The 23,954-nt window shown below is 45.3% G+C and overlaps 1 protein-coding gene across 6 annotated transcripts in view; it reads right to left on the minus strand.

The window, feature by feature from the left end:
- Positions 1-23,954, minus strand: part of abr (ABR activator of RhoGEF and GTPase) — a 233,895-nt gene that overhangs the window by 158,029 nt on the left and 51,912 nt on the right. Inside the window, exon 1 of one of the 6 annotated variants that reach the window (XM_029700425.1) lies at positions 23,346-23,406. The exons of the other annotated variants lie outside the window; for them this stretch is intronic. Within the exon in view, the coding sequence (XP_029556285.1) occupies positions 23,346-23,406 (61 nt within the window). Of the gene's footprint in view, positions 1-23,345; positions 23,407-23,954 lie in introns of those variants that run through there. 6 annotated transcript variants of the gene reach the window in all.

The raw sequence follows: 23,954 nt of genomic DNA on the forward strand, positions 1-23,954 counted from the left end.
TTGTATAGCTGATCTCATGCTCATCTTGACATAAGCCTGAGGGAAAATGTTGCAGTTTCCTGTAATTCAAAAGAAGTTATAAATCATGGCTAATGATGTGTTCACTGTGTGCTTCGCCAGTGGGGTTAATGTGAGATTGTGAGCACAGAGGTACTGTAGTATGGGTTCACACTAGATCACATGAGTAGGCTAGAATGTGAGCAAAACTATAATGACAAGTAATCAAATTGCTTGACAAATGATCCAAATTGTTTGTCGAAGTAGTGTATGTTGGTGAAATATGCATATGTGGGCTTGACGGGAACATAATAAAAGACACATACACGTGCACAAATGCATAGTCCAACCTCTCACACAAAGCGATTGACAACCATAGCATGCCGTAGTGAAAGGAGGAGGGAAAGTGCATGTTTTACAGAAGAGAGGGAACAAACAGAGGAAATGACAGAAGCAGGTCTCGTCATCAGATGAGGCTGTTCAGCCGTATGCCTGTAGAGAAAGAGATAAGGACCCTTTCTCTCTCTCAAATGCCACATGCATACATCAATCACCACCACCGTTACCATGGCACCCAGCACCGTACACGCTAATTAGCTGGCCACCCCGGGCCACTGGCGAGATAGGTAGGCCACTTAAGAAATAATGCCTGAGAACTACCATGTGACAACTCCCGGGTTAAAGGGCATTATCACACGATAACTCCCGGGTTAAAGGGCATTATCACACGATAACTCCCGGGTTAAAGGGCATTATCACACGATAACTCCCGGGTTAAAGGGCATTATTGCATTTCTAAAAGGTTTGCCATGATGTTTGTTTAAAAAAATATTTGAACGAGTGAATTTCTTTTTGCATTCTGAAGTTGCAACCCAAGCAGGCAAGTCGTTAGTTCCTTTACCATATTTTGACCCTGTCATTAATTCTAATAATTATATTCATTCGACATTGTCATGCTAAAGAAATCAATGGAATGTAGCTAGCTAGCAGAGATTCAATAATGAGACAAAAACCTCAATAAATCATTATTTAATGAATATCCAATAGGCCTAAATAGGCAACAACTATTATGGTTGGCGAGTCCGAGCTTACCAAGCTAGTTGGTGATGTTAATAGTGACAAGTGGAAGAGCTGTCCATGGGACTGGTGCTGGTTGGTGACAGCCAGCGCTTGCCTCTTCTTCGCTGGCACAGGATAGATCGCATTTGTAAATGATACATTGCTGCACAGGTTGTAGAGGGAGACAGGTAGGTGTATACAATCCAACTTTTGAAAACCAAATAGGAGCACGGAAAAATGGTGTCGTCACCTTTTTCCCAAGAGAGGTTGATGATTTTTCTGCCGGGGCTGCTGGACAGTGGAATTATGACATTAACACGTCTTTTGCAGGAGTTGTTGTCCCACATAAACCAATCAACATCCAGGATCCAAACAACCAGTTTTAATCTGTGATAACATGAATCAGGGTTGCAAAGATAAACGCTCACCCGCGTCCCAGGACGTGGTAACATCCTCTGGTCTGACACAGGTAGAGGGTTATATATCACTGCTTACGTCATGCCAACATACACCCACGTACAGTACAGCTCAATACAGTACACTGGTGTGTGTGTGTGTGTGTGTGTCTACAGCAATGTTGTGTAACATCGCATCCCCCTGAATAAGCCCCTTGTATAAGAGATGACAGGACAGACAGAGCCACTGCACAAGGCTTTTACTGTCCTCTCTACTGTAAGCCCTGAGACTGGGGCTGGGTGTGTGTCGAAAGAGAAACAGCGTGAAGAGAGAGAAAGAGAGGGAGGGAGACAGAGAGCAATGATCAAAAAGAGAGGGAGACTGCAACAGCGAGAGAGGGTAAAGAGAATGTGAAGAAAGAGGGGGATGGAGAGAGGGAGTGTGGGTGTATGTGGGGTGTTATGTAATGCTCTTACAGAGGAGTCCTTCCTTCTAGTCACCACATCCAGTATTCTCCATGGAAAATAGAGTGAACTGAACTCACGTGGCTGCACAGGAGGAGGACAGGATTTGAACATGAAAGTAAATGACCTGTGCACGTGTCAGCAGATGGGAAAACGAGAATGAGAATATCTGCTAAAAGAGGCTTTGGTTCTGTTAGAATGATACTGAAAGATACTGTATGGAAAGTCTTCCGTCAGATAGAATGAACACTAGCTGAACAGCATGTATCCTGTCTATAGCAAGACTATGAGGATGTTGTGCTGTTTGTTTCCAATCCTTCCTACAGCAGTCAGAACCTGTAGCTGACGCTCTGACAGCAGCTAGAACAACACAACCATGACAATCAAGCTGGATGGAAATCCATCTATATGCTGGCATGACAGAACAGCAGCTCACTGATTGGTGCTTCTCTCTGTATTCAAATTAGACACTACTGGAGCGCACACACACACAGACCCCAACTCACATTCCCTCCCACACAGATCCCAACTCACATTCCCTCCCACACAGACCCCAACTCACCTTCCCTCCCACACAGACCCCAACTCACCTTCCCTCCCACACAGACCCCAACTCACCTTCCCTCCCACACAGACCCCAACTCACCTTCCCTCCCACACAGACCCCAACTCACCTTCCCTCCCACACAGACCCCAACTCACCTTCCCTCCCACACAGACCCCAACTCACATTCCCTCCCACACAGACCCCAACTCACATTCCCTCCCACACAGATCCCAACTCACATTCCCTCCCACACAGATCCCAACTCACATTCCCTCCCACACAGATCCCAACTCACATTCCCTCCCACACAGATCCCAACTCACATTCCCTCCCACACAGATCCCAACTCACATTCCCTCCCACACAGATCCCAACTCACATTCCCTCCCACACAGATCCCAACTCACATTCCCTCCCACACAGATCCCAACTCACATTCCCTCCCACACAGATCCCAACTCACATTCCCTCCCACACAGCATGAATATAATTCTTCAGTGAGTACTACCACCTGTCCCTCCCTCTCCATCTTCATCTTGCACCTCTTCAAATTTGACAGGCATCTCCAACAGTCTCCATGAGCTCCCCAGTACAGCATACTGATGTAAGTGAATCAGGTGGTGGGTGCAACATTAAAATGATTCCTCCACCTCTGACTCTCTCCAGGGCGAGCCATGTCAATCATTACTCTATGGCTTCTCCCCACCAGGAAAGAGAAGTAGATGGAGAAAGGGTAAGAGAGGGAGTGAGGGGGCTGCCATGTTGGAAAATCCAAGATTTTCTCTTCCCATATGGTCGATTCTGGTACTCATTCCTGTGGGCATTAGAGGTAATGAGACAAGTCTGGGACCAGCAGGCTGCTGAATAGTTTCTACCCACAAGCCATACGACCAAGGATAATGTAGCTACTTTCGCTGCCATTGGACTCTGGAGCAGTGGAAACGCATTCTCTGGAGTGATGAATCACTACTGAGTCTGACGGATGCCAGGAGAACGCTACCTGCCTGAATGCATAGTGCCAACTGTAAAGTTTGGTGGAAGAGGAATAATGGTCTTGGGATGTTTTTCATGGTTCAGGCTCCCTAGTTCCAGTGAAGGGAAAATTAACACTACAGCATACATTCTAGACGATTCTGAGCTTCCAACTTTGTAGCAACAGTTTGGGGAAGGCCCTTTCCTGTTTCAGAATGACAATGCCCCCATGCCAAAAGCGAAGTCAATACAGAAATGGTTTGTCGAGATCGGTGTGGAAGAACTTGACTGGCCTGCACAGAGCCCTAACCTCAACCCCATCGAACACCTTTGAGACGAACTGGAACGCCGACTGCGAGCCAGTCCTAACGGCCCAACATCAATGCCCGACCTCACTAATGCTCATGTTTGTGAGAGACTCATCTTTCCACAGAGGGGTATTATATTAGTGTGTAGCCCAAACTGTTCAGACGCTACAGACAGAAGTTGGCAGAAGAGGCTGTACCAACTTCAGATGAGTCCTGTGACTCTTGTGTTTGTTAGAGTTTCATCTTTCCACAGAGGGGACAAAATAGTTTTGTAGGCCAATCCGTTCAGACGTTTGTGAGAATATCTATTTTCGGGATGTCTCATGGTCTGACATACACCGCCTTTGCTCTGCCACCTTCCACCGCAGGTGCGGAAGGGCGATACTGGCAGATGCAGTAGATTGAACCGAAGGCCATGCCAAAAAAACATCTCTAGCTTAAACTGACAGATTTTGATGGGGATTTTTTATCATGTTAATTAGATTTCCGCAGGGCCACAGAAACTGTAGGAGAAGAGTTAATCAAATGGCTACACAGACTATATGCATTGACACTTTTTTGGCAATGACTCTCTTCCACTGACTACCGACACACTCACTGGACTACCGACACACTCACTGGACTACCGACACACTCACATACTGTACTTACACGCCAACACACTTTTACATATGCAACTGCTACTCTGTTTATCTATCCTGATTGCCTAGTCAATTTTACCCCTACCTACATGTATATATTACCTCAACTAGGAAAAGGAAAGGGGGATACCTAGTCAGTTGTACAACTGAATGCCTTCAACTGAAATGTGTCTTCTGCATTTAACCCAACCCCTCTGAATCAGAGGTGTGGGTGGCTGCCTTAAACTACCTCATATCCCTGCACATTCACTCAGTACCAGTACTCCTTGTACATAGAAAAAAGGTAACACAATTACGAAGCTATTTGCAAATGTTCTTACTTTGTAACTGCATTGTTGGAAAAGGGCTCGTAAGTAAGTATTTCATGGTAAAGTCTACACCTGTTGTATTCGGCGCATGTGACAAATAAAATGTGATTTGATTTGTAGGGCTGTGCAACATTGAGTTTAGCTCTCACTACAAAAGGTCACGACATACAAAACATGGTGCTTGGAAGAGACAGAGTTAGTAGTCTGTGTGTGTGTGTGTGTGTGTGTGTAGTAGAAAGACACTGAACAGCAATCCTCATGTGAAAGCAGTAGAAATAGCAGTCAGTTGCTGGCCTTGACTGGAGCAATAGTGATTCTCTCTCTCTAGGTTCTGACCTTTTCAGTGTAGACACACACGGAGAGAAGCCATTTTGTTTTTATCTCCCATAAATACTGTAACCCTACCTGGCAAGAAGCCAAGAGACCGACACCTCAGAGACCAGCGGGGGGAGAGAGAAAGAGAGAACCTACTGGGGGAAGGGCACGCCATACCATGTCATCAATCTTTAATCACACAGAAAAAAAACAGGGACTCAAATTAGAGCTTTAATGGGTGTTTGGTTTAAAGGATTCACACCTGGGATCAAACAAAGGCAAAGTCAATAGATAGTGATAGATTGGTCGTTTATTTTCCACAGAATGAGTGTCTATAGGCTGTGTCTATTGTTTGGTCGATAGGCCGTTGTTCAACCAAGATTTGTTTAGTCAAACATAAACCAAAACATGTATGGTGTACAAGACACCTTTCTGATTTGCGCCTTTCTGAGTGGACTAATCCATTGTGGAGGCCGTGGGGATGGCACAATGCATCCCTCTAAGGAACGATTGAAATTGTAGCCCAGCATATTGGTGGAGGCAGCAGTGAAGTTAGGAGACAAAAAAAGAGCCATTGCCTTAATTGTCTAAGAATAGTGAGGACCCCTACTCTTCCTGGGGTCCGTCAAAATTAAGACAGTTATACAATTTTGAAAACATTACAATACATTCATAACAGTTTTCACAACACACTAAGCGTGTTTGCCCTCAGGCCCCCACTCCACTACCACATATCTACAACATAAAATCCATGTGTATGTGTGTATGTTATCACGTGTGTATGCATGTGTTGCTTCACAGTCCCTGCCATTCCATAAGGTGTATTTTTACCTGCTTTTTAAATCTGATTCTACTGCTTGTATCAGTTAACTGATGTGGAATAGAGTTCCATGTAGTCATGGCTCTATGTAGTACTGTTTGCTTCCCATAGTCTGTTCTGGACTTGGGGACTGTGAAGAGACCTCTGGTGGCATGTCTTGTGGGGTATGGATGGGTGTCCAAGCTGTGTGCTAGTAGTCTAAACAGACAGCTCAGTGCATTCAGCATGTCATTACCTCTCACAAATACAAGTAGTCATGAAGTCACTCTTCTCCAATTTGAGCCAGGAGAGATTGACATGCACATCCAAGGGCCAGCTGTGCTTCCCTGTTCTGAGCCAATTGCAATTTGAAAAGTCCCTCTTTGTGGCACCTGACCATACGACTTAACAGTAGTCCAGGTGCAACAAAACTAGGGCCTGTAGGACCTGCCTTGTTGATAGTGCTGTTAACTTCTCTTGGGTATTTTGACGTCCCGATGAAAAGCATGCTTGTAGTAAACTGCCTGCTACTTGGGCCCAGAAGGTAGGATATGCATATTATTAGTAGATTTGGATAGAAAACACTTGGAAGTTTCTAAAACTGTTTGAATGATGTCTGTGAGTATAACAGAACTCATATGGCAGGCAAAAACCTGAGAAAAATCCAACCAGGAAGTGTGGAAATCTGAGGTTCGTAGTTTTGCAAGTGATTCCCTATCCAATATACAGTGTCTGTGGGGTCATTTTGCAATTCCTAAGGCTTCCACTAGATGTCAACAGTCTTTAGAACATTGTTTCATGCTTCTACTGTGAATGGGAAGAGAATAAGAGGTCTTAGAATCAGATGACTGAGAAAATGACATGAGCTCAGTGGCACGCGCTCCCGTGCGAGTTAGCTGTGTTCCTTTTCCTTTTTGAAGACAAAGGAATCGTCTGGTTGGAATATTATGGAGATTTATGATAAAAACATCCTAAAGATTGATTCTATACATCGCTTGACATGTTTCTACGAACTGTAATATAACTTTTTTGACTTTTCGTCTGAACTTACTGCGCGAGTACAGTGGATTTGGGTTACTCGACTGAACGCAAACAAAAAGGTATTTGGACATAAATATGGACTTTATCGAAACAAATGAACATTTATTGGGGAACTGGGATTCCTGGGAGTTCATTCCGATGAAGATCAAAGGTAAGTGAATATTTATAATGCTATTTCTGAGTTTTGTTGACTCCACAAAATGGCAGGTTTGGTTGTGTGACTGAGCGCTGTACTCAGATTATTGCAAAGTGTGCTTTCGCTGTAAAGCTTTTTTGAAATCTGACACAGCGGTTGCATTAAGGAGAAGTGTATCTATAATTCTTTGAATAACAGTTTAATATTTTATCAACGTTTATGATGAGTATTTCTGTAAATTGATGTGCTCATTCACCGGAAGTTTTGGGAGGCAAAACATATCTGAACAATGTAAAATGGGGTTTTTGGATATAAATATGAACTTTATCGAGCAAAACATACATGTATTGTGTAACATGAAGTCCTATGAGTGCCATCTGATGAAGATCAAAGGTTAGTGATTAATTGTAGCTGTATTTCTGTTTTTTGTGACACCTCTCCTTGCTTGGAAAATGGCTGTGTGGTTTTTCTTGTCTAGGTGCTGTTCTAACATAATCTAATGCTATGCTTTCACCGTAAAGCCTTTTTGAAGTCGGACAGTGTGGTTGGATTAACGAGAAGATTATCTTTAAAATGGTGTAAAATAGTTGTATGTTTGAGAAATTTGAATTATGGGATTTTTGTTGTTTTGAATTTGTCGCTCTGCTATTTCACTGGCTGTTGGCGAGGTGGGATGCTACCGTCCCACATACCCTAGAGAAGTTGAGGTAGAGTAACGCTTTATTATGGACAGACTCCCCATCTCAGCTACACTGTTGTATCAATATGTTTTGACCATGACAGTTTACAATCCAGGGTTACTCCAAGCAGTTTAGTCACCTCAACTTGCTCAATTTCCACATTATTTATTACAAGATTTAGTTGAGGTTTAGGGTTTAGTGAATGATTTGTCCCAAATACAGTGCTTTTACTTTTTTTTAAATATTTAGGTCTAACTTATTCCTTGCCACCCATTCTGAAACTAACTACAGCTCTTTGTTAAGTGTTCCAGTCATTTCAGTCGCTGTAGTAGCTGACATGTATAGTGTTGAGTTTTTAAAATTTGACTTTAATTTAACTAGGCAAGTCAGTTAAGAACAAATTCTTATTTTCAATGACGGCCTGGGAACAGTGGGTTAACTGCCTTATTCAGGGGCAGAAAGACAGATTTTTACCTTGTCAGCTCGGGGATTCGATCTTGCAACCTTTCGGTTACTAGTCCAACGCTCTAACCACTAGGCTACCCTGCAGAGTCATCCACACTGGCTTTACTCAAAGCCAACGACATGTCGTTAGAAGAGATTGAAAAAATTAAGGGACCTAGACAGCTACCCTGGGGAATTGCTGATTCTACCTAGATTATGAGAGGCTTCCATTAAAAGAACACCCTCTGTGTTCTGTTAGACAGGTAACTCTTTATCCACAATATAGCAGGGGGTGTAAAGCCATAACACATACTTTTTTCCAGCAGCAGACTATGATCGATAATGTCAAAAGCCACACTGAAGTCTAACAGCCCCCCCAATCTTTTTATCATCAATTTCTCTCAGCCAATCATCAGTCATTTGTGTAAGTTCTATGCTTGTTGAATTTCCTTCCCAATAAGTGTGCTGAATGTCTGTTGTCAATTTGTTTATAGTAAAATAATAGCATCTGGTCAAACACTATTTTTTCCAAAACTTGGTAACAGGGTTGGTTACAAGCTGATTGGTCAGCTATTTAAGCCAGTAAAGGGGGCTTTACTATTCTTAGGTAGCGGAATTACTTTTGCTTCCCTCCAGGCCTGAGGGCACACACTTTCTAGTAGGCTTAAATTGAAGATACGGTAAACAAGAGTGGCAATATCATCCGTTATTATCCTCTGTAATTTTCCATCCAAGTCGTCAGACCCTGGTGAATTGTCATTGTTGACAGACAATACTTTTTTCACCTCCTCCACACTGACTTTACGGAATTCAAAAGTACAATTCTTGTCTTTCATAATTTGGTCAGATATACTTGGATGTGTAGTGTCAGTGTTTGTTGCTGGCATGTCATCCCCAAGTTTGCTAATCTTGTCAATGAAAAAAATCATTCAAGTAGTTGGCAATATCTGTGGGTTTTGTGATGAATGAGCCATCTGATTAAATGAATGATGGAACCAAGTTTGCCTTGGAAAATGTGTTGTCTACCCTTACAACCTGGGGGTAGCCCATCAGGAAGTCCAGAATCCAGTTGCAGAGGGAAATGTTTAGTCCCAGGGTCATATGGTTAGTGATGAAATATGTGGGCACTATGGTGTTGAACGCTGAGCTGTAGTCAATTAAAAGCATTCTCACATGCTGTACCAGTCAAGTTTGGACACACCTACTCATTCCAGGGTTTTACTTTATTTTTACTATTTTCTACATTGTAGAATAATAGTGAAGACATCAAAACTATGAAATAACACATATGGAATCATGTAGTCACGAAAAAAAGTGTTAAACAAATCAAAATATATTTTAGATTCTTTAAAGTAGCCACCTTTTGCCTTGACAGCTTTGCACACTTGGCATTCTCTCAACCAACTTCAATTAACAGGTGTGCCATGTTAAAAGTTTATTTGTGGAATTTCTTTCCTTCTTAATGCGTTTGAGACAATCAGTTGTGTTGTGACAAGGTAGGGGTGGTATATAACAGATGGCCCTATTTGGTACAAGTTCATATTACGGCAAGAACAGCTCAAATAAGCAAACAGAAACGATAGTCCATCATTACTTTAAGACATGAAGGTCAGTCAATATGGAACACTTCAAGTGCAGTCGTAAAAAACATCAAGCGCTATGATGAAACCGGTTCAGGAGGACTGCCACAGTAAAAGAAAGACCCAGAGTTACCTCTGCTGCAGAGGATAAGTTCATTAGAGTCACCAGCCTCCGGAATCTGCAATTAACTGCACCTCAGATTGCAGCCCAAATAAATGCTTCAGAGTTCAAGTAACAGACACAGCTAAACATCAACTGTTCAGAGGAGTCTGCGTGGATCAGGTCTTCATGGTCGAATTGCTGCAACAAAAAAACAACATTACTAAAGGAAACCAATAAGAAGAAGAGACTTGCATGGGCCAAGAAACATGAGCAATGGAAATTAAACCGGTGGAAATCTGTCCTTTGGTCTGATGAGTCCAAATTTGCGATTTTGGATCCAACAGCCGGGTGTTTGTGAGACGCAGAGTAGGTGAACGGATCATCTCCGCATGTGTGGTTCCCACTATGAAGCATGGAGGTGGTGTGATGGTGCTTTGCTGCTGACACTGTCAATGATTTATTTAGAATTCAAGGAACATTTAACCAGCATGGCTACCACAGCATTCTGCAGTGATACGCCATCCCATCTGGTTTGAGCTTAGTGGGACTATCATTTATTTTTCAACAGGATAATGATTCAAAACACACCTCCAGGCTGGGTAAGGGCTATTTGACCAAGAAGGAGAGTGGAGTGCTGCATCAGATGACCTGGCCACCACAATCACCCGATCTCAACCCAATTGAGATGGTTTGGGATAAGTTGGACTGCAGAGTGAAGGAAAAGCAGACAACAAGTGCTCAGCATATGTGGAAACTCCTTCAAGACTTTTGGAAAAGCATTCCAGGTGACTATATCATGAAGCTGGTTGAGAGAATGCCAAAAGTGTGCAAAGCTGTCATCAAGGCAAAGGGTAGCTACTTCGAAGAATCTCAAACAGTGGGTCTAGGGTTTCTGGGATGATGGTGTTGATGTGAGCCAAGACCAGCCTTTCAAAGCAGTTAATGGCTACCTGTAGCGTTGCATCCGCATCATCTGACCACTTCTGTATTGAGCGTGTCACTGGTACTTCCTGCTTTAGCTTTTGCTTGTAAGCAGCAATCAGGAGGATAGAATTATGGTCAGATTTTCCAAATGGAAAATGTGTGTGGAGTAAAGGTGGTTGAGAGTTTTTTTCCCCCTCTGGTTGCACATGGGACATGCTGGTAGAAATGTGGTAAAACTGATTTAAGTTTGCCTGCATTAAAGTCCCCAGCCACTAGGAGCGCCACTTCTGGATGAGCATTTTCTTGTTTGCTTATGTCCTTATACAGCTCGTTGAGTGCGGTGTTAGTGCCAGCGTCGGTTTATGGTGGTAAATCGACGGCTACGAAAAATATAGATGAAAACTCTCAAATGCTTAATGGTGGCCTGCCTTCCGGGACCATGCTAACAAGGCCATTGGTTGTGAGAGTGGTGTTGCTTTGCTGTCATTGGCTGTCTGTGATGGACAGGGGGTAGGGGGTTGGGGGATGTGGTTACCAGCCCCTGAGGAGAGTTAGGCTAGCTACTTTACTGGCCATAGTAACAGTCAGAGTCCAGCTCTAGACAACCACTCCTACCCACTCTGCCCCCTAGGACACAGACAATACAAACAACACACCCACTAATGTAAAGCTCCAACAAAGGCTTCCTGGACGTAAAGTGAATATGAATGGCAGTGATAGCTATAGCATCCTCAAGATGTTGACTTGTATTGGAAGTCCTGCTTACAAATGCAAGCTACTTCTGTACTGCAGTATCTGATGAAGAACGTCGCCATCTATCTAACTGGAATAGGTCATTCAAGGATGCAGAACCACATTCACATTGACGTGAAGAAATGACACTAAGAGAGCCCTATGCGGCATTTCCTAGAGCACTATAATACTACACAGTTGGATATACCATAATTTATTTATTACAGTATAGATACAGTGCAATTTCACTGTTATACTCAGAAATATCAATATGGTGCTTCACCTGAAAAATCTCAGTTGTGTCAAAATGTTGGGACTCCTAGCAGGTTTAGCTGTGTCCGAGTTTCAGTAATATTTAGCTGGGCTCCTTATAAACTCAGCAAAAAAAGAAACGTCCCTTTTTCAGGATCCCGTCTTTCAAAGATAATTAGTAAAAATCCAAATAACTTCACAGATCTTCATTGTAAAGGGTGTAAACACTGTTTCCCATGCTTATTCAATGAACCATAAACAATTAATGAACATGCACCTGTGGAACGGTTGTTAAGACACTAACAGCTTACAGACGATAGGCAATTAAGGTCACAGTAATAAAAACTTAGGACATTAAAGAGGCCTTTCTACTGACTCTGAAAAACACCAAAAGAAAGATGCCCAGGGTCCCTGCTCATCTGCGTGAACGTGCCTTAGGCATGCTGCAAGGAGGCATGAGGACTGCAGATGTGGCCAGGGCAATAAATTGTCTGTACTGTGAGACGCCTAAGACAGCGCTACAGGGAGACAGGACGGACAGCTGATCATCCTCGCAGTGGCAGACCACGTGTAACAACACCTGCACAGGATCGGTACATCCGAACATCACACCTGCGGGACAGGAACAGGATGGCAACAACTGCCCGAGTTACACCAGGAACGCACAATCCCTCCATCAGTGCTGAGACTGTCCGCAATAGGCTGAGAGAGGCTGGACTGAGGGCTTGTAGGCCTGTTGTAAGGCAGGTCCTCACCAGACATCACCGGCAACAACGTCACCTATGGGCACAAACCCACCGTCGCTGGACCAGACAGGACTGGCAAAAACTGCTCTTCAATGACGAGTCGCGGTTTTGTCTCACCAGGAGTGATGGTCGGATTCGCATTTATCGTCGAAGGAATGAGCATTACACCGAGGCCTGTACTCGGGAGCAGGATCGATTTGGAGGTGGAGGGTCCGTCATGGTCTGGGGCAGTGTCACACAGCATCATCGGACTGAGCTTGTTATTGCAGGCAATCTTAATGCTGTGCGTTACAGGGAAGACATCCTCCTCACTCATGTGGTACCCTTCCTGCAGGCTCATCCTGACATGACCCTCCAGCATGACAATGCCACCAGCCATGCTGCTCGTTCTGTGTGTGATTTCCTGCAAGACAGGAATGTCAGTGTTTTGCCATGGCCAGCGAAGAGCCCGGATCTCAATCCCACTGAGCACGTCTGGGACCTGTTGGATCAAAGGGTGAGGGCTAGGGCCATTCCCCCCAGAAATGTCCGGGAACTTGCAGGTGCCTTGTTGGAAGAGTGGGGTAACATCTCACAGCAAGAACTGGCAAATCTGGTGCAGTCCATGAGGAGATGCACTGCAGTACTTAATTAATGCAGCTGGTGGCCACACCAGATACTGACTGTTACTATTGATTTTGACCCCCTCTTCGTTCAAGGACACATTATTCCATTTCTGTTAGTCACATGTCTATGGAACTTGTTCAGTTTATGTCTCAGTTGTTGAATCTTGTTATGTTCATACAAATATTTACACATGTTAAGTTTGCTGAAAATAAACGCAGTTGACAGTGAGAGGATGTTTCTTTTTTTGCTGAGTTTATATTATTCATACAAGGCTCTAACCAGGGTTGTCCAAGCCTATTCCTGGAGAGCTACCTTCCCGTAGGTGTTAGCTCCATCCCAGTTGTAGCTAACCTGATTCAGTTTACCAACAAGCTAATGATTACAATCAGGTGTGCTAGATTAGGGTTGGAGTTAAAACCTAGAGGGGACTGTAGCTCTCCAGGAACAGGGTTGGAGAGAAAACCTACAGGACTGTAGCTCTCCAGGAACAGGGTTGGAGAGAATACCTACAGGACTGTAGCTCTCCAGGAACAGGGTTGGAGAGAATACCTACAGGACTGTAGCTCTCCAGGAACAGGGTTGGAGAGAATACCTACAGGACTGTAGCTCTCCAGGAACAGGGTTGGAGAGAATACCTACAGGACTGTAGCTCTCCAGGAACAGGGTTTGAGAGAGAACCTACAGGGTGGTAGCTCTCCAGGAACAGGGTTGGAGTGCCTTGCTTTGCATTTGCTTAACTTCCTGTTTGCACAGTCCTGTTTGGGTACTAAATCACAGCTTATTTCAGATATTAAAGCTTGCTTATAGGTTGATTTTTTTATCATGTCCAACCACTTTCTGTCTACAGCCATGGCCTGTTCAGTTCACCCAGCATCTACACACCCAACCCTGCACTGGTCATGGCAGCTGATTGTCGAAGACCAAAGATCCACTAAAAAACACGATACACCTAACAGCAAAGACAGTCATAATAGCACAGCAGAAGTGTTTGTTCAAACTCAAGCCACTGACAGGTATGTCTCTGGAATGCACTGGAGGTGTGTGTGTGTGTGTGTGTGGTACCGCTGTATTCCCAGGCAGTCATTTCCCTTACAGTCATCCCCAGTCAGTGGTACTCCTTAGTGATTCTGCAGTATGAGGCGGGCCAGCCAGGCGGGTAGGTTGGCTCTGCTGCAGCAGAATACTAATGCCAGTCACTTGGCAGGTAGACTAGAGGAGAACAGCTGATGAATTACACACTGGGGCAATTACTCTCAGATAAACCCCACTCCCTCTCTTCTCAGCTCTCACACTCTGTATCACTCTCCTTCTCCCCTCATCGCTTCCAATCTTTCTCAGTAACTCACTCTCCTCTCCCATCTAAACACCCGCTCTCTCTTCCTCAAATCTCTACAAATCTCTCCTTTCCTTTTCACGTGCACCAATGCCCAATTTGTATATTGTTTCAGATGATTTAGTACAGAAATGGATGTGCTCCAGTTACATAAATCCCAGCCCCAGTTCCTCGCCCAGCCCCAGTTCCTCGCCCAGCCCCAAAAAATGGATGAAAGTATATCTGTTTCTGTGGAGACAGAGAGGGTCTTTGGACAATGGGAGGTGGTTAATACAGTAGGGACTAGGGAAGTATGGGAGAAGCAGGCTTCATAAAACATCAAATCCATGTGACGTTGGGTGTATTGACATGATCAGAGCCACTAAATTAGCTGTAGCTCTGTTTCTAGGTTGTAGAGACATAATCTGAAGCAGGATTTGGCAGAGTGGTGAGGCAGTTGAAGGACCTGTTCTATGGTCGAGACCCAATGGATGTGTTTGGAACAGAATCATCCACAGTAGACCACAGTACCATCCATCCACAGTAGAGGTCGACCGATTAATCGGAATGGCCGATTAATTAGGGCCGATTTCAAGTTTTCATAACAGTCGGTAATCGGTATTTTTGTCCACCGATTTGCCGATTTAAAAAATATATATATTTTTTTACACCTTTATTTAACTAGGCAAGTCAGATTAAGAACACATTCTTATTTTCAATGACGGCCTAGGAACGGGGGTTAACTGCCTTGTTCAGGGGGGATTCGGGGATTCGTTTTTGCAACCTTCTGGTTACTAGTCCAACGCTCTAATCACCTGCCTTACATTGCACTCCACGAGGAGCCTGCCTGGCAGGCTGACTACCTGTTACGCGAGGGCAGCAAGAAGCCAAGGTAAGTTGCTAGCTAGCATTAAACTTATCTTATAAAAAACGATCAATCTTAACATAATCACTAGTTAACACATGGTTGATGATATTACTAGTTTATCTAACGTGTCCTGCGTTGCATATAATCGATGCGGTGCCTGTTAATTTCTCATGGAATCACAGCCTACTTCGACAAACGGGTGATGATTTAACAAGTGCATTTGCGAAAACAGCACCGTCGTTGCACCAATGTACCTAACCATAAACATCAATGCCTTTCTTTAAAATCAATACACAAGTACATATTTTTAAACCTGCATATTTAGTTAATATTGCCTGCTAACATGAAATTGTGTCACTGCTCTTGTGTTCATTGCCTGGCTCGTTGCGAACTAATTTGCCAGAATTTTACGTAATTATGACATACCATTGAAAGTTGTGCAATGTAATAGGAATATTTAGACTTATGGATGCCACCTGTTAGATAAAATACAGAACAGTTCCGTATTTCACTGAAAGAAAAAAAACGTTTTGTTTTCGAGATTATAGTTTCCGGATTCGACCATATTAATGACCTAAGGCTCGTATTTCTGTGTGTTTATTATATTATAATTAAGTCTATGATTTGATAGAGCAGTCTGACTGAGCGGTGGTAGGCACCAGCAAGCTCGTAAGCATTCATTCAAACAGCTCTTTCGTGCATTTTGCCAGCAGCTCTTCACAATGCATTGCGCTGTTTATGACTTCAAGCCTGTCAACTCCCAAGATTAGGCTGGTGTAACTGATGTGAAATAGCTAGCTAGTTAGCTGGTGCGCGCTAATAGCGTTTCAAACGTCACTCGCTCTGAGATTTGGAGTAGTTTTTTCCCTTCCTCTGCATGGGTAACGCTGCTTCGAGGGTGGCTGTTGTAGATGTGTTCCTGGTAAGAGCAAGGAGAGGGACGGAAGCTATACTGTTACACTGGCAATATACTAAAGTGCCTATAAGAACATCCAATAGTCAAAGGTATATGAAATAGTCCTATAATAACTACAACTTAAAACTTCTTACCTGGGAATATTGAAGACTCATGTTAAAAGGAACCACCAGCTTTCATTCTCATCGTCTGAGCAAGGAACTTAAACGTTAGCTTTTTTACATGGCACATATTGCACTTTTACTTCCTTCTCCAACACTTTGTTTTTGCATTATTTAAACCAAATCGAACATGTTTCATTATTTATTTGAGGCTAAATTGATTTTATTGATGTATTATATTAAGTTAAAATAAGTGTTCATTCAGTATTGTTGTAATTGTCATTATTACAAATAAATAAAAAAAGCAAAAAAATCGGCAGATTAAATCGGTAGCAGCTTTTTTGGCACTCCAATAATCGGTATCGGCGTTGAAAAATCATAATCGGTCGACCTCTAATCCACAGTAGACCACAGTACCATTCATCCACAATACCATCCATCCACAGGAGACCAATTTATTTCGACACAATGCGATAGTAATATGTTGAGATCGTTTTTTGCAGGGGTGAATGTGATGAATGGGTTACACACCTTCAGCTAGTAGCCTATTATATCACCTGACACACTCCCTCTCTCTCTGCCCTCTTTCCCATCTCTCTCTAGTTTCTGGGAAGGTCTCCAAAATCACTTTGTTGTCCCCATTTGCTAAAACAGAGCCAAACACAAACACACCCTGATGCTCAGATACACTAATAACCATCATTAAGCACTCAGCTCTTTAGGCATCAGGGGTTAGTACACTGCTAACACGATGGATCCACACAGTGGCTGTAAATAGGTCCACATACAGACTCCATTATTCTCTTGGCGAACTCATACAAGTAGGATCCATTCTCTATGTTAGCACTGACATACACAGTTCAACACACAGACCAGGCTCTTCGTTAGACAGGCTGCTGGTGTGATCCCTTCTACAGTGGGCAGAACACTGGCTTCATAACCAGGCACTCAGACCTAATAGTCTAGATAGATGTCTTAGCATTGCATCCGCCATAGGATAGACTAGCGCAACAGCAAAAGTGGCTTTCTAGGGAGTATTTCATGAGACAAGCTATCGTTCATACTGTATATTGTATACTATTGAAAGCCCTTTAGGCCTTGTTATATAAACCAGCCAACTATCCCCCTGCTCAAAATGCCACACAGCATTTCATCCACTTTCACATGGAATGACCCCATGGTGATTGTCATTTCTGAACATAAGATTAACCTTACAACAGCTTCTCTCATATGGTTTAGGCTTCAAACCCTGGACCTCAGTCTCTGCTTCATAAACCAGCCCTCAACTCAAATCTCTACAGCCAAAGACAATAGGATCATTGTACAGAATCAGAGCTCAATACCGGCCACACAACACAAATATTAAAGTAAAACAGTGGCGTGTTCACATCTGAAAATACAATGAAACATATATGTGAAGTAGTGGGCATTTACAAACCTCCACTGGAGCTCTGATGGCTGACATCATTACACAGTCAACCAGGAGGGCCTGATTCAGCTAGCACAGTGGCACAGTGTAGCACAGTGTAGCACAGTGGCACGATGCCTGGCATCACAGTGGCATGATGCCTGGCATCACAGTGGCATGATGCCTGGCATCACAGTGGCATGATGCCTGGCATCACAGTGGCATGATGCCTAGCATCACAGTGGCATGATGCCTGGCATCACAGTGGCATGATGCCTGGCATCACAGTGGCATGATGCCTGGCATCACAGTGGCATGATGCCTGGCATCACAGTGGCATGATGCCTGGCATCACAGTGGCATGATGCCTGGCATCACAGTGGCATGATGCCTGGCATCACAGTGGCATGATGCCTGGCATCACAGTGGCCAGTGCACCAACACTGCAGGCAGCTGGCTATAGTTGTACAGGATTGGCACAGCAGTGGTACTGCCTCTTGACACGTGTGGAGCTAAAATCTTGGTACTTCCAAGTCAGCCTTCCCTGCAGTGACTAGGATTAGATGTGTGTGTATGTGTGTCCTCTGCTGCCATATTTAAGGCTATAGTCTGTCTCTTACATAATCCCTCTCCTTTGATGTTTTGCTTCAGCGTCACATCACTCCAGCCGATTTCTCTGAATATAATGAAAGTGTATGATTGGCTTGGGCATTAAGCTAAAGTGAAAATACTGGAGACGAGACACTGAAACCAACCTCAGCGCTCACATGGACAGAAATATCCTATTGGCAAGATATGGTAAACTGGTAATGCTAGGATCTCACACACACACACACACACACACACACACACACACACACACACAGCTGTGCATGTTATTGTAGCCAACCAGAGTTTCCATGAGTCTGTAGGTTGCCTCTCTGAAAAGGGGTTTGGCAGAGAGGAGGGCAGATGAGAAGTCTGAACTCTCTTCGCTGAAGAGAGAGGGAGAACTTTGTATGAATGAGTGACAAGTGTGTGTGAGACGGTGAGAGTGACTGAATATCATCAACAGAGGGGCATGAGTGGGTTGGCCAAGACTGCTGTAATAAAGAGTCAAACATTTCTCCACAACCTGTGTGATTTACTGAGACATTAATCACCCTCACTGACTGGCCAATTGATCTGTCACTCTGATGAAGGGATGATAGAAGGATGAGGAAAAAAAGAGAAGAGAAAGAGGACAAGAAATGGAAGGAACATACATAGCCTTCAATATAATGGAAGTACCTTTGATATAATCTAACACTAAACTCCAGGGCCATCTGAGTCAACAAGGCCTGTTATTCCTTCATTAGAAGGTCTTTGTTAGATGTCTAATCTATTCACACAGGGAATGAGATGTTTAATGACACTTTCATTGTGTTATTTTATCAGTGCTGCTGCCAAACGAGACCATTCCTTCTGCTGCTAGCCACTTCAAACATCACACCGGGCCCCAGATGGTCTTCCACCACTGACTGCTAGCCACTTCAAACGCCACACCGGGCCCCAGATGGTCTTCCACCACTGACTGCTAGCCACTTCAAACGCCACACCGGGCCCCAGATGGTCTTCCACCACTGACTGCTAGCCACTTCAAACGCCACACCGGGCCCCAGATGGTCTTCCACCACTGACTGCTAGCCACTTCAAACATCACACCGGGCCCCAGATGGTCTTCCACCACTGACTGCTAGCCACTTCAAACATCACACCGGGCCCCAGATGGTCTTCCACCACTGACTGCTAGCCACTTCAAACATCACACCGGGCCCCAGATGGTCTTCCACCACTGACTGCTAGCCACTTCAAACGCCACACCGGGCCCCAGATGGTCTTCCACCACTGACTGCTAGCCACTTCAAACGCCACACCGGGCCCCAGATGGTCTTCCACCACTGACTGCTAGCCACTTCAAACATCACACCGGGCCCCAGATGGTCTTCCACCACTGACTGCTAGCCACTTCAAACATCACACCGGGCCCCAGATGGTCTTCTACCACTGACTCTTTTTTATGCAGTCTATTTCTGCCTGGTGGATTTAATAAGTTGTGCTGCAAGGAATAGGGTGATCATTTGCAAAAAAAATAAACAAACATGCATGAATAATCCTGACTAATGATGGAATAACTGTACTTATACCCCTGTGTGATCGCGGGTTGTGCTGACATGTTGCACCCTGTACAACCACTGTGATTCTTATTGGACGCTGCTGGTCATCTATGAACATCATGAAGAACAATCTGGCCTCAATGGCCATGTAGTCTCATAATCTCCACCTGGCACAGCCAGAAGAGGACTGGCCACCCCTCAGAGCCTGCTTCCTCTCTAGGTTTCTTCCTAGGTTCCTGCCTTTCTAGGGAGTTTTTCCTAGCAACCGTGCTTCTACACCTGCATTGCTTGCTGTTTGGAGTTTTAGGCTGGGTTTCTGTATATCACTTTATATCACCTGATGTAAAAAGGGCTTTATGAATTCATTTGATTTGATTCTGTGTGTTGCTCTGTATCCAACGTGGGTAAGTTCTCAGATGGAGTCATCAACACAGACAGAGTGTTATCCATGCCAATAAATGTTTTTCCTGGTAAACCCATTAGGCCTGACAATATGGTACTTTATGCTCTTATCCCCTCATTGCCTTCCTCTACATTCCCCTCCCATCCTCTCGCTCTCCTCTTCCCCTCCCATCCTCTCCCCCACTACCTCCCCACTCTTCCCCTCCCATCCTCTCCCCCACTACCTCCCCACTCTTCCCCTCCCATCCTCTCCCCCACTCTTCCCCTCCCATCCTCTCCCCCTCCCATCCTCTCCCCCACTCTTCCCCTCCCATCCTCTCCCCCTCCCATCCTCTCCCCCACTCTTCCCCTCCCATCCTCTCCCCCTCCCATCCCCTCCCATCCTCTCCCCCTCCCACCCTCTCCCCCACTCTTCCCCTCCCATCCTCTCCCCCTCCCATCCCCTCCCATCCTCTCCCCCTCCCATCCTCTCCCCCACTCTTCCCCTCCCATCCTCTCCCCCTCCCATCCTCTCCCCCACTCTTCCCCTCCCATCCTCTTCCCCTCCCATCCCCCTCCCATCCTCTCCCCCACTCTTCCCCTCCCATCCTCTCCCCCACTCTTCCCCTCCCATCCTCTCCCCCTCCCATCCCCTCCCATCCTCTCCCCCTCCCATCCTCTCCCCCACTCTTCCCCTCCCATCCTCTCCCCCTCCCATCCTCTCCCCCACTCTTCCCCTCCCATCCTCTTCCCCTCCCATCCCCCTCCCATCCTCTCCCCCACTCTTCCCCTCCCATCCTCTCCCCCACTCTTCCCCTCCCATCCTCTCCCCCACTACCTCCCCCCACTCTCCCCATCCCATCCTCTCGCTCTCCCCCTCCCTTCCTCTCGCTCTTCCCCACTTTCCCACCACCCCTCTTTCTCTCACCGCTCTCCATCCCTCTCTGTCCCCCCTCAACGGGCAGATTAACAGTGAACAATAGCGATACAGCTGAATAAACCACCACAGCTGTTACATAAACCTAATCTCTCCTTTGAGACAAGACTCAGAGACATCACGACTCATGCATGTATGGGTAAGTCATCCGAATGCGTACGTACGTACACACACACACACACACACACACACACACACACACACCTCTCATGTTAAAAGCTATTGTATACATAGAATGCTGAGTAAAGACAACAACTAGATCCTTAAGTATAGATCTTGAAGAATATTATAATCCTACATTGAAACATACATTAATCATCATGATCCATGATCCTGGTCATTTTCTATACAAACATTTTGTCAGGCACTACATTAGCCTACCCTACAGGATAAATAAAACAGGCATTCACAGAAACTGTCCAATAAAAACACTGACCACAATGAAGAATCTACATGGACAATAAACAACGGAATGAATGATGCTCCATCACAGCTCGCGTCCCGGTTAGAACACACAGCTCGCGTCCCGGTTAGGGGACACAGCTCGCGTCCCGGTTAGGACACACAGCTCGCGTCCCGGATAGGACACACAGCTCGCGTCCCGGATAGGACACACAGCTCGCGTCCCGGATAGGACACACAGCTCGCGTCCCGGATAGGACACACAGCTCGCGTCCCGGTTAGGACACACAGCTCGCGTCCCGGTTAGGACACACAGCTCGCGTCCCGGTTAGGACACACAGCTCGCGTCCCGGTTAGGACACACAGCTCGCGTCCCGGATAGGACACACAGCTCGCGTCCCGAATAGGACACACAGCTCGCGTCCCGGATAGGACACACAGCTCGCGTCCCGGTTAGGACACACAACTCGCGTCCCGGTTAGGACACACAACTCGCGTCCCGGATAGGACACACAACTCGCGTCCCGGTTAGGACACACAGCTCGCGTCCCGGATAGGACACACAGCTCGCGTCCCGGATAGGACACACAGCTCGCGTCCCGGATAGGACACACAGCTCGCGTCCCGGTTAGGACACACAGCTCGCGTCCCGGTTAGGACACACAACTCGCGTCCCGGTTAGGACACAGCTCGCGTCCCGGATAGGACACACAGCTCGCGTCCCGGTTAGGACACACAACTCGCGTCCCGGTTAGGACACACAACTCACGTCCCGGATAGGACACACAACTCGCGTCCCGGATAGGACACACAACTCGCGTCCCGGTTAGGACACACAACTCGCGTCCCGGATAGGACACACAGCTCGCGTCCCGGATAGGACACACAGCTCGCGTCCCGGTTAGGACACACAGCTCGCGTCCCGGATAGGACACACAGCTCGCGTCCCGGTTAGGACACACAGCTCGCGTCCCGGTTAGGACACACAGCTCGCGTCCCGGTTCTCTGTACAATTAACACTGTCAAGTGGCAGTGTTGGGGAGTAGTGAACTACAGATAACTAACAAATGTCAGTACATCTGGCAGTAGCTTTGTGGTAGTTGAACTAAAGTCAAATGTAGGTAGTGTTTTCAGTAGTTGATTACATTTCTTTGCCCAAAAATGTAATATGGGTGAAGGCGGCAATAATTGTAATTCTTTGCATCAGACCTGCCTAATTCTCACTTGAAACATTGTTTTTGTGTTTAATAGGCAAGATTACACATTCTGGTAGTTTATGACACCAAAGTGACCTGTTCTTTCAATTTGTAGTCTGACATTTCAGATGTACATATGTAGTTTGGATGTAGTGAACTACTTTTTTGAAGTAACTTCAGTAAACTACAATTTTAGTTAAGGTTAGCTTTAGTGAAGATGAACTTCTTCCAGTGTGAAGTGATTGGTAGCTTGGTAAAGTCCATTTTCGGAGTAGCACCCCAACACTTTCTATATGTCCTGGCTGGTTAAATATGCTGATATATTTGTGTTCTTCCACAGTAGACACATGACCTAATATCATCATTAGAAGAAGGGATATACAGGCACTGACGTTTCCTGTGCGCACACACACACACACACACACACACTTTAGATTAATAGCCAAAACAGTGCTCCTCGAAGGCTGAGATAATACATGTAGGACTACGGTGTGCTGTTATGTACAGCTATAGTGATGGACACTCATTGGGAGTCGTGACAAAACCCAGTGTGTGTGTCTGTTCCTAATGAGATCAGACATCTCAGCTCAGAGGACGTGGTGGGTGAGGGATGGAGGAAGAGGAGAGAGTGATACATACTGCTGTAGAGTGTATCTATCCAAGAGAGTCGGGGGAGGCCACGAGTGCTCAGGGGCTCCATCCTCCAGCAATGATTCCTCTTCAAAAACGCTTCTTTCCCTTTCTCCTCTTCTCCTTCCTTCTCTATCACTCAATACCTTTTCTCTCTCTTCCTCTGCTTCTGCTGAATACACCCTCTTTTTGTTGTTCTTATTCACGGGTGAAAGGCAGTCGTCATCTCAGGCAACAAAAGAAGAAAAATGTTAATAAACTGGGGTCCAGCAGGCGGAGAGAACAAAAGTGTGCGTATCCACAGCCCTCTACTTTAGCCGTTTGTGTCAGGCTGAGCTCCAACAGCAGGCTAGAGAGCCACAGCCAAGCGTTGCTAGGGTAGACAGAAAGCACTCCCTCCCTGTCGCTCTCTTTTGCTCACTCACTACCACCCCCTCTCGCTCTTTCTATTTCTTGAGCGTGCGCGCAGAGCCCCTCGCTCTCTCTTCTAATCCACTCCCTCTCCTCTTCTGTTAGCTCTTTATTTCTGTCTCTTTCTCTTGTATGAGAACATCATCCAAAACGGAACACTATGTGTGTATGTTGTGTCTTTGTTAATCTGACGGGAGAGATGTTAAA

This window comes from Salmo trutta, chromosome 19, assembly GCF_901001165.1.
Source record: "Salmo trutta chromosome 19, fSalTru1.1, whole genome shotgun sequence".
Taxonomy (NCBI): domain Eukaryota; kingdom Metazoa; phylum Chordata; class Actinopteri; order Salmoniformes; family Salmonidae; genus Salmo; species Salmo trutta.